Here is a 16,632-nt window from a genome sequence, read left to right as displayed (position 1 = left end):
AATTATTTATTTAATGATGCCGTAAACCATGTTCGCTTTATAAAGTGAAATTAATATGAACACAAAATAAATATTAGCACTGTATTGTCTCGCTTGCTTAGAAAATAAATTAATAATGTAGGGAGGGTAGTATTTACGATTGAGGAGCAGTTCGAAAGAGTGTCCATTCGAGTGCTAAGGGTTAGAAAAGTTATCATCCTTTTAAGAATATGTCCGAATATTAATGCTCTCGTCGCTGTAGATCGTAAAATTCTTCGAATCTCCCTGCGTGAACTGATAAAATCTGTTCATCTTCGATTATCGAAAAAATTCGGTCGGTACTAAAAAGGGTAGAGAGACGACGTCGTTTTGATCTGGGAAAGGGAATATCGCAGCTAATTCGATCATTTAATTGCAAACGGCGTAGCACACGGATGAAAACCGCGAGTGACTCCTCGGGCGGCGAGCGCAGTATTTAGTATTACAAAGTCAAACGAGTTTCCTGTCGGATTAAAAGTCAAAAGGCAATGAATTCGACGACGAAAAACGTTTACGGATAGAGCTGACGTCCGAAACTGGCATCCTGGAGCCATTAACGATTATCCTGATCGTCGAATAGACCACAACAACCAGCAGCAACAACAACAAAACAAAAAAAAAAAGAAGGAAAAAAGACTGACTAGGATCACCCGGATACCAACCGGATACAGAACGGCAGATTCATGATGCGTAACGGCCATGCGAGGTCGTGCAATTGTTCTCCGGAAATACATGCCGCTGATCACAGATACGCTAAAATATCAGACCGAAGCACGCATCATCCTTCGGCCGTTTAAACCACCGAATCATCTTCGGATTATTAATTGTATAATGCAACGATTGGATTGCGTGGAGGAAAAGAGGGAGAGATAGAGGATAAGAAGTTTGAGGAGAGGAGGAGAAGGAGGAGAGGAAAAGAGTGGGGAAAAAAGGAATGATACAGTTTGGAAGGCAAACTTGTTTGAAACCAGTTCGATGACGAAATATATATACAACAAGATGGCCAAGGAATAAAGTAATTGGAGAAATAAATGCTACTGGAAGGCATCAGGATCCCCGAGACGCCTGGCTCCCATTGAATCAGCTGGTTCCACATGTTATAAATAGCCCAGAATCTTATTCTTGCAGCAATTCCCCGATACCACTTCCATACCTGGAATCCCGTGAACCAGTATTTCTTCTTTTCTTCGTTCCTTTTTTCACAGCTCCGCGTATCGAACGCGCCGCGCAGCGCAGCGCCGCTTTGCTCTCGCACGCACACGCGTGCCAGAATGAAAGCGCATAGACGCATCCCTGCTGTTCTTCCCATTCCATTCCAGTGAAATTTCTTCGGGTTAGTCCGAGACCTTTTCTCGGCTCCACCGACGAGAAATCGATTCTGCAATCGCAAAAATACGAGAATCATTTTAAATTACGATCAAGTTCATCTTTTCCGACAACCCCGAAAATTTTAACGAATCTTATGGAATTGATAAAAAGGTGCAGGTTGTCGGGATCGCTGAGAAAATACTTAAAGTTGTGTTCTGCAGCTTTTTTACATGAGCTTGTATGGAAAATGTAAAACATACTTTTAGTCCAGTCAATAAATGCTTATAAGGGGGGATGTAGAGGGAAATGGAAGGAACACAATTTTTAACTTTGGGACTTTGTTTGGACCAGTTAGGAGGTAAACATACTAAAAGTCTCCTTTCTCGGTTTTCCGCGTATATCTCGGAAACTATGTGTCCTAGCGATAAGACCATTCTATACAAAATTGAAGCTGACAATATGTGCCACAAAATTGATTGGATTCAGTTCTTCGCTATCTCGCATAGTTTCCAAGATATCCGCGCTCAAAGTTCTCTAGTTGTGAAAAAGAAATTTCTGCTTCACTCTTTCTGCCTTCTTTGACTAGCTAACTCTTCAGCACGATTAGTGAACTTTGCGAGTTTGCGAGAAAAATTGAAGTTGAATTTAAGAAATTGATGTTGAAATTCAGAAAAATTAAAGTTGAAATTGAAAAATTAATGTTGAAATTGAGAAATTGAAGATAAAATCGAAAAATTGAGGTTGAAATTGCAATTTTCGAAAAAATTTCTTTTCACATCCTGTGGTAAACCAATTACTCCGGTTTCCCCAAAAAGTTCAAATCGTATCCAGTCCAATATTGAAAAAGTAATCGTTTTCTCGAGATAGGAGTCACTGTACATAGTTCCAAAAACGTTCATTCTAGTTTTCAACAGAGTCCTACTTGCAAAGCAGCTGCAGCAGGTAATCTTGATAGGTCGACTCATACTCCGAACAAAATTAATAAAGAACTCAAGGCTTCTCACTCCGAAGCTATCACCATTACGTTCCTCGGGTCCCACCATCTTATCTCGCGTCATGTCAAGCGAATCTAATAGTCACTTTTTATCAAAGTATTTGCCATCTTGTCCACGTTGCATATTTAGCAGAGTTGTTCCCCGTAACGTCATTTGCAAAAATACCTTCCTGCTTCCATATAGTAACCACTAGAAAAAACATGACTCCGAGGACATTGATAAAGCTCCACAATGAAGCATTCGATCGATCAAGAAACACAGAAAACTGAAATTCGGTACACAGGTAGCAGTTATCCCAAAGGGATTAAAAATAAATTAGTGGCATACCTTCCGAAATAATATTGCTCCCTACGCTCGAACAAATACGACGAGCCGCAACTTCCTCGCAACAAGATGCAGCAAGATTTTCTTTCGCGACTGTACACTGTACATTTTAATGAGAAACGTACTCGGATCCAGACTGCGAGCATCCCCATTTAAAACCGCGACGTAGACCTAATATCTCGATGATCCGGCGTCTGAATGCCGCCTAGCCGAGCCCCTTCGGTAGTCCGTAGAAGTTGGAATAACTCATAACCAGAATATCTCCGTTATCGGCGAATCTTTATTCACGGACACCGGGTGTACGCGAGATAAGTTACTTTTATCGAAGCCTTAAAAACCTGGGGCGGAATAAAAATTCATCTGGACACGTATGTGCAAGTGTGTACGCATTTTGTTTTTCTCGATATCGAATACCAAGATGAGACACAGTTTGCTGGCTGATGAGGATGATCTTGAGTATTAGCTCCTGCTATCTTGGCGGAGAACATTATCGAGGCGCCGCACCGCGCCGCGAACCTCGCCGTTGCGTTTAACGTTCCGAACATGTCTTTCTTTTCTGTTTCAAGGCGTACATTTCCTGCGCGTTGGGCGTACACCGTGTGGGCTACGTAATGATCTGCTTCGGTGTGGTGAACGCTGCCTGTTCCCTCGTCTTCGGATCTCTAATGAAATTCGTCGGCAGACAACCGCTGATGGCGCTGGGCGCCATCGTCCACGCTAGTCTTGTCGTCGTGCTACTCCACTGGAAACCGCATCCCGATAACCCCTACGTGTTTTACACTGTTTCCGGGCTGTGGGGAGTCGGAGACGCCGTCTGGCAGACGCAAGTTAATGGTAAGTGTCTACAACTTTATGCAAAATAAAGTTGCAACTAACTGGAGCGAAATAGACATTCATTTTCTTTTTTAATGCTCTTATAATGTTTTTGCCGTCTACTGTCTACACATCAGATGCGGATAATGATCTTCAAGTTTCTGGTATTTTTGATAAAGGAAAAGAATTTTTTATCAAGATAATAAGTATCGTAAATTTGCCACTCGATTGTCAACATAAAGGAATTTTTAAGAAAATTTAACTTCCTCGGAATTAAGTTCTTGTAAAAAACGCGACCGTTAAAATAAAATTTTACATTTATAATTACGTACGTAAGAAACATATTTAATACGGTGTAACAAAATATAGAAACATGGGATTTGCATAAAAGCGAGGGGTTAAGTCACGCTCGGCTGAAATATCAATTTCGGAACATAACGGAAGTGTAATTCATAGTTGCACAGATGCAACAGTAAAGATTAATTTGTAGAGAGATTGAAGTTTATGAAAATTCATTCTGTTACCGTCTACCGGGATTAGCTTGCTGAATTAATGATCGTGATAAATATGGAATGGATCGTAACATTGAGAAGTGAGTACGAATGAGAAGCTAATGAGATACCTCTAGTACTACTCGACGTTAGTAAATAAAACTATCGAGTACACTCGTTTTAGAAAATGATTTTCTATTTGCCTGTAAGTTTATCGTGCGAATGTTAACACTTCGCAATGCTTCGCATGCTTAGTAATTTCGATTCTCTTCTAATCACTATTTAAACAGCAATATATGTCTTATCTGTAATGCTTCCTACCTACTTTAATTCTTTGCATCCTTGTACGTGTATTGCGTTTTCTCTCTCCTGAGTGCGCTTTAATGACTCCCGTCCTATGGTATGGTAGTTTTTTTTTTTGAAAAACGAACTACACTCCTCAAAAGAATTACAGGATCACTGTAATAATCACTGTAAACGACAATTTTTGACGGAGTTATGATCACGTGAAGTGGGAGCAATTTTTCGGGTTCGCACAAGTGATCCCTTAATACTTTTGAGGAGTGTATAATTAATAGACTGCGGATTTTATGCATTTATGACAAAAATGGGTACATGTAATTTAAAGCAGTGGACATGATAAAAATATTTAAAGACATCGATATATTAGTTTCAGCTTCATAGAATAATTAAAACAAAAATACAATTTTGATTTGGCTCCTGTGTCCTGCAATCGATGCAAACATTTTTTATCTTGCATAAAGATCCGCAGTCTAATAATTAAACACAGAAAATTCAATGTTTCACAATCTCTGCCCGCTGTTCACAGGTTTGTACGGGACTCTGTTCAGGCGCAACAAAGAAGCAGCGTTCTCGAACTACAGGCTATGGGAGAGCGCGGGTTTCGTGATAGCATACGCGTACAGCACCCACCTGTGCGCCCGTATGAAGCTGTACGTGATGTTCACGGTGTTGATCATCGGCACCATCGGCTATATAGTGGTGGAATTGTTACACAGGCGTAAACAGAAGAGGTTGAAGGCTATCGCGGATAACCCGAAGATTGCGCAAGCTGAGGCGAACCAGGTGGAGGAGACCGACGACGAGAAGGACGATATCGACGACGATATCATAATCACGCACCTCTGAACGCGTCCCATCGCATTTGAAATCTCATCAGTGCTCGGACACACGATCGACTCTCCCCTTTCTATCTTCCTTGTCGTTCGCCACAAAAACGAGGCCGATAATCCCGACACTAACAAAACAATCAATCGGGAAAGATTGCGCGTGACGCGTTCGCCCCGATAGTTCACCGGCGAATCATAAGGGCGACGCGTCGCCAGGAAGAATAGAGAGCGGAAATTTGATCAGTGATACACGCGCCGCGTATACGGGCCATCTGTGCGTTTTTCCGTGTCACTGAAACAAATTCGCTGATCGTCCATCGCGAAAATCGTCCGCAGACTCGCAGAAGCTGTTGGAATCCCTTTCAAACGCCCGTCAACTTCACTTTATTTACGAATCTCAATCCCATGTTTGATAGTCTCCATTCTCTCCCTCTATATCTGTCTGTCTGTCTCTCTCTCTCTCTCTCTCTCTTTGTTGTACCACACTCTTCTTCTTCTCTCGGTTTGTTTCTTGTTTAATTTATTGGATGCTGTTCTCCTCGCGCGGAGGATGAAAGAAAGACTCGGTGGAAATTGACGAAGAACGAAGGGAACCAGAGGAAACGGGATTAGCAACGAGGATGAATCCCTTCCGAGCTTTTGATAAGATTTTTCGAAACGACTCCGGTTCGAAGAAAGCGAAACACGCATTGCTTGCCCCGACGCGACGGTGCTAGAAGCGCGCGTCCCAATGCCATAAACTCGCCGACACGCGCGAGACACATTAATCCCTGAACTCCTCCTGGATCGTTATTTAATCGTAAGGCTCAAACTAACCGAACAACCAAGGGAATATCCGAGTTTCATCGGCGAGACACCGAGCGAACTCGACTCCGTTCGCAGCGAAAGAAAAGAGTGATCGCGGCGGCGCGCGTGTGTACATAGAAGTAAATACCGGACGGACGTCCACGGGAAACGAAAAGGAAAGACGCGAGGAAACACGAAAGATAATAATTGTTAGTTTATATATAGATTTATATATATATATATATAATATACATACACGTAAGACGTAGGTACCTCGATCGCCACTCTGCGGAAGCGCTTCGTAGCAACTTGCCATTAAGTCTTATCGGAGTTGTGTCCCAATTTGTGATAGGGATCGGATGGTTCTGGTGAGATGGATGTTAACTATGCTTCATGGACACCGATGGCTATCCGATCTGCGTAGAATCCGATTTCAACCGCATTCCAATGACAACGACACGAAATAAAACGGGGCGGTAGGATACCTTCGGATTACGACTAGAAAGGGACTAGAATCTTACTAGATTTTGGGTCGAAACATGCGTTTGCGCGCTTCGGTTGCTTGACCTTATTTGAGCAGATTTTGGGCTGGGTGGGGGCACGGTGCATTATACAGGTGTGCCGACTTCCCTCAAAAATCTGTGATAGATGGGTAGTAATTCTCTGCCCAGCCCAAAATCTGCTCAAATAAGGTCAAACAACCGAAGCGCGCAAACCCATATTTCGACCCAAAATCTAGTAAGATTCTAGTCCCTTTCTAGTTACAATCCAAAGGTATCCTACCGTCGAATTGGTGAAAACTAAAAGTCCTGGACGGACTGGACCAGCAAGAAATTGTACGCGGTAATGCTCGGATAAATTTCGATCCGATTCCGCGGGTTGATCGCTGTACAATTCGAAAGGAAGGATACTGTTTTAATCATTGCATTTCTCGCGCACACCACTGGCATGCTCTCGGAACCGATGACGACGTTGCTAGGTCGCGGACATGCTCGTGCAAATTCACCTTTCCGTCGACTGACTCACGGATCGAACGGAAATTGATTCTCCGCCGCGGCAGTTTCGTTAGTATTAGAGACAATGTAAGCACGTAACGACACTACTAAATAACCATCCGCTAGCTGGTACTTTTCAACACACACATACAAACACATAGACACGGACACACGAACGAAATCGTCGTTTCTTTTTTCTTTTTGTTTAGAGGTAGACGTTAAGCAAGATTTGTAGTCGACAATTCCAACGATAAGTTTGAAATTCCATTTCGATCCCTTTTGTTTCTTGTGATTCAAGATTGATGGTCTTTGTTTCGAAGAATATCGTTGTTGTTAATAGGCGAATTTACGCTTGTTCACTTTGGATGCGCGAAAATCAACACCTTGTCCCTTGTTTCGAACAGGTTTGTCGGACTTGTCACTGCCGCTTCACTGTTTCGTTGTCGGTGAATCATCCAGACAATTCATCGAATATTAGAAGCTGACGAAGACAATATGTATAAATCCAAAACGTGAACAGTTTAAATTGGTCTGTAGAGACGTGTAAGAGGACTCCCGAAAATGAAAAGCGTACGGCAGTCTGTTTGCCGAGTGTCGAATCAGTATTCGTTGAACCACGATCGAATTGTATTACGCGTTTAGTATTTACGAATCTCCGACGATTACGTATGATGAACATACACACCCCCGACGTATTTGTATCGTAAACGGCGTTTTCTCTCAGCAATGTGTTGTATTCCGTCCACCAATCGACAAGATTGCTCAAGGATCTTTAACCGTTAAGAGTAGAGTAACCGAATAAAACGTATGTGCCGCACCTATATATTTTTTATATATATGTATAAAAAGATATATATATATATATACGTATGCTCATGCATGTATGTATACATGTATATGTATACGTTATACATACATAGTAGCCGTTTCGATGGAGCTTCGCATTTTGTAGGACCTCGACGACCATCAACGTCGGCCGAACAAAATTTGATAGTTTGTACTCCCATCAAATGGCTCGACCTATATTGTTAACATTTTCTCTTCTGTCTCTTCTCTCTCTCTCTCTCTCTCTCTCTCTCTCTCTCTCTCTCTTTTTGATAGTTCAATAGACATAGAAAATGAACCAGTGACCACGTAATTTTCTTTGTTCCCTCTACGGCAGGGAGTTCCAACTTGTGGCCCGACAGTCGCACGTGGTAACGGAGAAACCGCATTTTCTTGAAATTGTGAAAGTTTAACGAATTTTCTCAAGGTTAAAAACCGTTCGTATCGTAATCTTCTTATTTTTCACATATTCTGCCAAGCTTCAGCTTTAATTTTAAAAAAATTTCATCGCTGCTCTACCTCATTTCTATCGAAAGTTCTTTGATTTTGACACAGATTTCGTCGGTTTGGCCCATAGTGCGGCGCCTTCCTCTCTTGCGTTCTTCCCCCACTCTAAGACTTCGTCGTTACCGTGGAATAGCGATGGGCACGTTTGCATGCCGCAGGCAAGAAGCTTCCCCCACCACCGTCTCTTTCGTGGTCGGAGAGACGTACGAGGGAGGAGGGAAGGCACGAGGCGCACTATGTATATGTATACGAAAGAGACGTTGCTGGGCGAAGCAGGCAACTGAGGGGCCCCTACTGTCCCCGTTGCTGCCGTAGAATAGTAAAGTCGCGATCTAGCTCCCTGAGGATCCCCACGATCACTGTCCCTTCGCCTACCCCTTCCATTGGGGGGACGTCCCCGCGAGGGGCCATGAAGCTCGAACTGCCTCGGTCGCCGAGCGCTGTCCGTGTTTACATGCTGTCCTTTTCTACGTTCGTTTCCCTACCTACACGATCTCTGTCCCTGCTCGGAACTGCTCAAGTAGATCGCGACTTTACTGTAGTGGGAAGAGGTTTGACTAATGGCGGGGACCTCCATTTGCGTTCCTCGAACGGAAACAAGTTGGAACTGCCTGCTCTACGGAATAAGCAGAATGGATATTCGAAGAAAAGTATTAAGTATAGTACTCTTTACAGCTTTGTAAAGACATCGAACGATTGCCACGTTGTTTCCGACGATCCCGAGGCAATTGTTTATTATAAAGTTTATAACAGAACGTGTGTTAGTCATTATTTGTTACCCACGATATATGGATCTTTCTTGACGAGGAAACCTTGGTAGAAGATATATTTTTAGATGTTTCATACAAACATAAATTTATTTCTGACTCCTGTTCAATGTATTTTGTACAGGATATTCGCTACGGTCGATTAGGTTCTTTGTCCTGCAAGTAGGATACACAATAGCGACGTGTGACTATTAGTGCTGTGTCGAGTGCTTATATTAACTAAAACAGTAATTATGGAACCACATTTGTTTTCGTTAGTATATCATAAATAACATATTCATGAAAACTGATAATAAAATATCGAATAGATAACAAACAGTAAATAACAGAGTGTGAATCGATTGTATATAAATGAATGTTGCTAGTAAATATACATATATAGACATATATTATGCACGGTGTTCTATATATGCCATATAAATTATTATTTGTTTATAGATATCTCAATTAGGCCACTTGAGCAAAGTAACTCAACTACACTCCTAAAAAAAAAATTGGTCCCACTTTACGTGATCATAACTCCGTCAAAAATTGCCGTTTTGAAAGCTTGAAGTTCCCATTTCCCGTAAATATTTTCACGCTGATCTCAAATCTGATCTCAAAATTTAAAATCAGCGTGAAAAAATCTACGGGAAACGATATATACTAGAGAAACCACATTTTCTTGAAATTCTACATGTTTAACGAATTTTCTCAACGTTAAAAAACCTTCGTACCATAATCTCCCTATTTTTCCCATATTCTGCAAAGTTTCAGCTTTAATTTAAAACAAATTTCATCGCTCTACCTCATTTCTATCGAAAGTTCTTTGATTTTGCGTATTCATAGATGTCAGGCAGCCGCTGTACGTGGCGCTCTAATTTCTGCGAAGCACTAACTTTAAACACAGCTGCCATAGGTAAAAAATTGTCGCAGCGAGTTCATGGGGTACTCAATCGAATCGGCAGAATCTCTGCTTCAATCTGATGGTCGGGTCATGGTATTACGATCATTTCTCGCCGAGATACAGCGACTTAAATAAAAAATGGAAATTGTGCATATTTCAAGCATATATTCAGAAACACCTGGTATACCGAAATGGTAATGAAATTGAAAAAACAAACGAAGTGCCTTCAAGAGAAAGAAACGCTCTTTCTATTGCTTTCTTGCACAAGATTCTACGATAATTTGTTCGCTTTCCGGAGCCAGTTAAAGTTAAAAAGCCCATATTTACTTCAATGTTGAATAACTCGAATAAAAAAAATCGCACAATAATCAACAACCACACATTTTATACAGGAAAGATAGCCCTTCCAAATGATATTAACGCGATTTATCAAAAAAATTTGTTGCTCCCCGTGTGATGTTCCAAAGTTGCACAAAATTTTTGTTAACCGTCAATGTTGTCTTCATCTCGCTATAATTTTGTAAAAGGCCAACATAGCAACAATTGGAAACAGAACATCTGAAACTAGAGGTTTCAGGCTTTCAAACCATTGTTTAACGATATCGATACGACAATTTTTGACGGAGTTATGATTACGTAAAATGGGAGCAATTTTTCGGGTTCGCACAAGTGATCCCTTAATTCTTTTGAGGAGTGTATATATTTGTTGACTAGAAATTTCTAATCGTTCCAAGCATGTTTCTCAATGTTGAAAGCCGAAGAACATACGGTCTCTTCGGAATAAACTCTAATAATTAATAACTATCGATGACTAGTACTCAATGGAAATTGATAATACTTAATGCTACGATCGCAGTTCTACATTGTGCGAATGCGCGTGCACCTTTGCAAAATATAAATGGATTTTTTAGTTCGCGGTACATGCAAGCTTGTGCCTACCAGCACATATCGAAATTAATCATTGTTTCTCGTAAATGTAGATTATACAAACTTTTCGATAAGTTTTACCGTTGGAAATGTCTAATTGACGTTATCAATAACTGCATCTGCTAAATCGAAGTATGATCATTGAAATTATGCCTTACATTATACGAAACAATGTCTTCTTAACGTTACAACAAAACGTTAAGCCATTCTAAATGGTATAGATATGTTGTGATTAGACAGCCGATCTCACGCATTCATGAGAAAAATGAGAAGGTGTAATTCTCAATTAATTTTGCATAAAGATCCGCTGTCCAGCTATGATATGAAAAGAGATATGTTTAATTGATGCATACTTCGATTGAATATCCTCGGGGCTACTATTGCTAATATCTAAACTAAACAAACGCATATAAAACATCAGCAATTTGGAAAAATCTAAGATTGTACTTAAAGCATCATTTTTAACATATAACGATCAAACATTGACTGAATCTCAAATAACATATTAAAAGATACATCGAAAACTCTAAAGTCACCTAACTGGAACACTGGAAGATGTACAGTGACTCCTATTAATATTCGGACGCTTTGAATAAAAACGATAACTTTTTAATATTGGACTATACGATTTATTGGAACTTTATTAGAAAAGTTATCGTCTTTATAAGAGCTTCCGAATATTAGTGGTAGTCACTGCAACGGTAATTCCATGCCAAATCGATCACTTTTTGCAGGCACCATCTCGTCGATTTTGTTCTAAATGGAATATGTTGTAGTCCATGCGAAATATTATGAGGGGTTTAAGTCATCATTTTGCCAGTTTCGAATTTTTTTAGAAATGGCAGGCCTTCAAAGTTTTCAATTGTTGCCCATTTCGGCGAGAACGGGCCTCGCTTAGGAATTTTTATCTCGGGAACTGTTTGTCCGATTGAGCTACATTTTCTTTCGTTTTATTCGGAAAGGATTGGACTATTACAAAATAATTTTGTCAACCTCGACAATCAACTTTATAATGTCGAAAAATTGAAACAAATTCTTTTTTTCCCCTTTAAAATCAGTCCTTAAAGAAGATGGTATCATTAAAATTGGCATCACAACGAGCTGGTAAAGTACGGCGTGTACCCTCGTTTCAGGTAGAGGCGAGTTGAGAGTAAAGTTGATTTTCGAGGTTGACAAAATTATTTTGTGATAGCCCAATCCTTTCCGAATAAAACGAAAAAAAATGTAGCTCAATCGGACAAACAGTTCCTGAGATAAAAATTCGTAAGCGAGGCCCGTTTCCGCCGAAATGGGCAACAATTGAAAACTTTGAAGGCCTGCCATTTCTAAAAAAATTCGAAACCGGCAAAATGATGACTTAAACCCCCCCTAATTTCGCATGGACTACAACATATTCCATTTAGAACAAAATCGACGAGATGGTGCCTGCAAAAAGTGATCGATTTGGCATGGAATGACCCGCAATAGAAACCTAGACGCTATTTCTACGAAAAGTAAACGATGCCGTCCGAAACGATCGTTCTGAGTCGCCTTAACAATACCGTATTATATAAAATATAGCATGATATGTGTACCAAAAATTATTCGTACAATTATTAACATTCGCGTGTCTAGCAGTAATATCACGAAGAAGTAACAGGAATCCGTTAGAATATTGTCAACACATGAAAACGAGGACTTTGTATCTGACGCGCGCGAGAACCACGTTCCAAGTCACGCAAGAACAAATGGAAATTAGCGATACACGTTCTTCCCTCGACGATACTTATCTAGCATAAACTACATAATCGCGTTCGCACGCTGGTATATCGAGTTTCCGCGGAAACTTCGCAGATAATGTTGAAAATTTTGGAAATGTAACTCGCGGTAATGAATTGTTTGTGTTCATACCAGTAATAGATTAATAGTTTATCGACAATGTTTCAGCTTGACTGTCCAAGCTGAACATATTATTTCACTCTTTGGTATTGTGCCTAACTGTCTACGTTTCTAAGTTCTCTATTAAAGTAGGTGATGTATTACATTTCCATTTCGCTTATCTCTAGTATTGATTGGTCAATAGGATGTACCAAGTTTCGGACGGTGAGACGGATGTTTTACAGTGGTGGAAGCCATTTCTAAAAATGATAGTTCGTTGACGAACAGACTCGCGTTCTGTTTCATGGAGTACCGAAAATTTTCGCGACATCCGTGCACATGATGCATACAATATGGCGAGGCTAGTCGATTAATAATCCAGTTAGAAGTTAGAACGCACGGTTGTGAGCAAGGTTGACAGATACCTCTTTGTCGGCGTCGTTCTTCCACGGCTACGAGCCGCGACATTGACTATATCTGTTAATTAACTATCTTCGATATGTATTTATACTTATCGCTAGTATCTCACAACCAACCGAAATCCATTCCCGTCAATTGATAGAATCGTTGGTTGAATGGACGATAAAAATCTCTCAATCGTTGTATTGCTACTGGGTCTATGTAGGGGTGGCTACGACCCTTGTTCTTACCTTAAAAATCACAAAGATTCTCGCTGATAACCATGAAAGTTGAAACATTTGCAATGATATATCAAAGTACTCACCAAGGCAATGGGGAGTAGGACGTTCCTCGGACTTGAGCAAACAGGGAAATCCCTTCGTGGCGTTGAAATAAAAATGTTTCTCGCAGATCACCCTCTTTAGGCCTAAGAAATCCTGCACCCTCGTGATCTCGGCGACAGGATCGACGATCAATCGTTCGCCAGATACGAATAAGAATTGCGAGAGTGGAAAGAACTGGAGCCATCTTTCCAGATGCCGCGCGTACACGCCGATTTTCAACGGCACCCACGACGTGTCCACGATCTTCGATCCATTCAGAAACGCTAGATCCTCGAACTTCGGCATGTTGGCTCGTTTACTCTTTACTTGGGTGTAATCGGATATCGCTCGGGTAACAGGGTCCTTCACAACCAGAATTAATTTCATCGATGCGTTCATGCGTTGCACTCTTCGCGGTACTTCGCTGGTCACGAAATACGATGGCGTCTTCTCCATAGTGATTTGCGTGGACAGGGTTGGGGGCATTCGATGTCTGCAAAACGCCACAGGAACTCTGTCACCTCGAAATCTTGTGGATACGTAAACGAATAAACGTGCGCAGTGTAGAGATCGCTAGATCCTCATTTTAATTCGCATAATTTTTAGAACATTGACGTTAATTTATGTCATTGATGTGATTTCTGATTACTAGACAGCGGATCTTTATGCAAACTAAACATTTTCTACCCGAATTGTAACAAACTGGAGTGAAATAGAAATTGATTTTCTCTCTTAATATGGTTAATAGCTTGAAAATAATGTAACAGTATTTTTAAATTCTTCTAATAAATGCATAAAATCCGCTGTCTAGTGGTATACAACTTAACAACAATCTAAATGATAATGGAATCGAATGGTCTTGCCGAATGTTTAAGCAGACATTTGAGATTTAATTACAATTCGAAATCTGTAACTGCGAACGAAAGACGCGGGAACTTGAACATCTGAGAATTGTAGAAGCGGCAAGAAAATATTTAACACGTGTATGTACTCGTATTTACATTTACATGTGTCTAGAGCCGATGCATACCTGTACCAATGAAATCCTTTAACATAATGATGGTCGAAGAAATGCACCTCGGATCCCGCAGCACGAATAGCAGGATGCAATCGTAGAAACTCTAGCAACGCTCTAGTACCACCTTTCTTCACGCCAATAATCAAAGCAGTTGGCAATTGTTTGCTAGGTGTTAAACCTTGCTGTCTCAAGATCTGATATTTTCGTGGCGAAGTCGTATTCCCTTTAACGCTACCGTTGCCTGTCCAAAGCGATACCATTTGCAGTTTCGACAGCCTCGAACTTATCAGCGATGATTCCTTCGTATAGAGATGGTCGAGATTTCCATTGTGCGTTTGCGTGGAAGAGACAGAATTTCTGGATTTTTGTAAGGTCGGTTTACCGGACAGGCCATCGAGAAGTAACGAATTGTCGATTAGAAAGATCCAGATTAGAATTACCAAAAAACAGACCGGAACCAAGAACTTTTTCGACCAGGCCCCTTTTCTCAGTTCCATCCTGAACTTAAGAATCGTCGTATTTCACGGGCAACCTGGGTTCCATTCTATCAAGCTTTCAGTCTTCTACCTCCATATTGATATGTTCGGCCGTGTACCTTTCTGTGGATCATATCTATAAACAATTACAATTATTTACTTAATACGGGCGATCTTAATAATGATCTTGATCAGTTTTTAAGTTCTTATAATGCCAGGATAGTAATAATATTTTATAATTTATGCAATTGTGTGTGTGTATTATACATATGTATACAAGGTGAGTTCAGACTACCGACGCTACAGCTGAGTCATGCGGTTGCAGTGATTAAGGGGCTGGCGCGTCGAGAATCATATAAGTAATTTGCAATGAATACTATTGATCAGAATCTTATTTTATTCTGAAGAAATAGATTAGAAAAGTATTCTAACATTATAGAAGATTTAATTGTATTGATATTAATTGTAGTATAAATACTTGAACAATTCAATGGGGTAACTTTACATCCTATTATGACAATATGTACATGTAGTATGCTGCCAACTTGGATAGCTGCCTAAACCATTCAACATGTTGCAACTGAAGATAACATTACAGCCTGGGTCTAAGTATTTAATCCTGACGTTGCTTATATGAGAAACTTTGAGTGCAAATTGAATTGACATGCGTGTAGAACAAGATTGGAAACATTCTGCAGTAAATAATCAATTTCAATCAGAATTTCTCTATATATTGAATTCCTAATCCATTTTCGAGCAAGAACAGCAATAAACATATTCGTTTATTTATCCAGGGTTACAGTAATAAAATTGTTCTGGCGGTACTAACATATATTAACAAGGCCTACAGATAAAAAGAAACAAAACCTAATTGTTTAATATACATTGCTGCAAAAAAACTGATGTACTTCCCTGTATTAATACGTAACTATAAAGTCACATATATAAACACAAATGATAAATAATAAAAAGAAGCAGTTTAAAACTAATGAGGATGCATTTGCGTGAAATAAAATAAGAAGAGCGAAACCGATCGTTTATTTACATACGGTAAACAATATAGCAAAATTGCAAAATTGCAAAATTAACTGATCGCGTGTTTGTTGTGCCTTGCTTACCTTTATGCCGCACGGAGTACAAGCACACACATTAATTTTGCACGGGGCGCATGATTCTAGTTACGCGACGATTCGATTCTTAAGGCGACGAGGCGAAAACGTTATGGAGGATATGCGATATTTCTTAAAGGAAGTGCAGATTTAACGCATTATCAGACGGCGCGTTTGTAACAATCGATAACGCGGAACTAGTAGAAGGGAGAAAATGGTGTATAACGCAAGAGAGTCGTCGTGGTATTGATGCGATTTCATAGCTACCGAGCCGAATAACGAGGAGTTAAATGGATCCTCGTCCTTGTCAGGTCCTGTCCGATTCGCACGATTGTAAGCGTCGTCTAACGTTTATTAATTGCATCGCGCGGCAGCTATAAACGTTTTCCCTCTCCTTCTGTTATTGCTGTTCTCCAACATTGCTGTCTGTTCTCGAGTAGCAGACAGCCGGCGATAGTGGCGCCTATTCGTTAACGCGGGTCGAACAGGAAGCTTAGCAGAAAGCAGTTTAGATCTTATGATATCGTGGAACCGAGCCCGGCTAGGAACCGAAAGTGTTTTTCGTCGGAAATGCTAACGGACCGGAGAACGCGAAAAAAATTCATTTATGTAAAATGTTCTGGCAGAAAACTCGAAACAGATAGACAGCGGATTTGATGCGTTTATCACGAAAATGAG

General features: G+C 40.4%; 3 protein-coding genes across 5 annotated transcripts in view; 1 reads left to right on the top strand and 2 right to left on the bottom strand.

The window, feature by feature from the left end:
* Rig (gem nuclear organelle associated protein rigor mortis) overlaps window positions 1-13,487 on the bottom strand; it is a 68,724-nt gene extending 55,237 nt beyond the window's left edge. The window contains exons 1-2 of one of the 3 annotated variants that reach the window (XM_076436000.1): window positions 13,354-13,487; window positions 1,172-1,396 (exon numbers count right to left, since the gene is read on the bottom strand). In XM_076436000.1, coding sequence (XP_076292115.1) covers window positions 1,172-1,332 — 161 coding nt within the window. In that variant the 5' untranslated portion in view covers window positions 1,333-1,396; window positions 13,354-13,487. Of the gene's footprint in view, window positions 1-1,171; window positions 1,397-6,121; window positions 6,367-13,353 lie in introns of those variants that run through there. The other 2 variants (XM_076436001.1, XM_076436008.1) reach the window with 2 other exon arrangements.
* The window catches only part of LOC143214688 (UNC93-like protein), a 57,064-nt gene extending 42,337 nt beyond the window's left edge, over window positions 1-14,727 (top strand). The window contains exons 5-6 of the mRNA XM_076436030.1: window positions 3,212-3,479; window positions 4,779-14,727. Of these exons, the coding sequence (XP_076292145.1) occupies window positions 3,212-3,479; window positions 4,779-5,098 (588 nt within the window). The 3' untranslated portion in view covers window positions 5,099-14,727. The remainder of the gene's footprint in view (window positions 1-3,211; window positions 3,480-4,778) is intronic.
* Hs3st-b (Heparan sulfate 3-O sulfotransferase-B) lies at window positions 13,155-14,866 on the bottom strand. The gene is made up of 3 exons (XM_076435770.1): window positions 14,382-14,866; window positions 13,354-13,844; window positions 13,155-13,279 (listed from the first exon to the last, which is right to left on the bottom strand). Exons 1-3 carry the CDS (start codon window positions 14,864-14,866, stop codon window positions 13,155-13,157), a joined length of 1,101 nt encoding a protein of 366 aa, XP_076291885.1.
* Between the last annotated feature and the right edge of the window lie 1,766 nt (window positions 14,867-16,632).

Source organism: Lasioglossum baleicum, chromosome 12, assembly GCF_051020765.1.
Source record: "Lasioglossum baleicum chromosome 12, iyLasBale1, whole genome shotgun sequence".
Lineage (NCBI taxonomy): Eukaryota > Metazoa > Arthropoda > Insecta > Hymenoptera > Halictidae > Lasioglossum > Lasioglossum baleicum.
The sequence above is the reverse complement of the archived record's forward strand: the minus strand, read 5'-3'. Positions and strand labels throughout refer to the sequence as shown.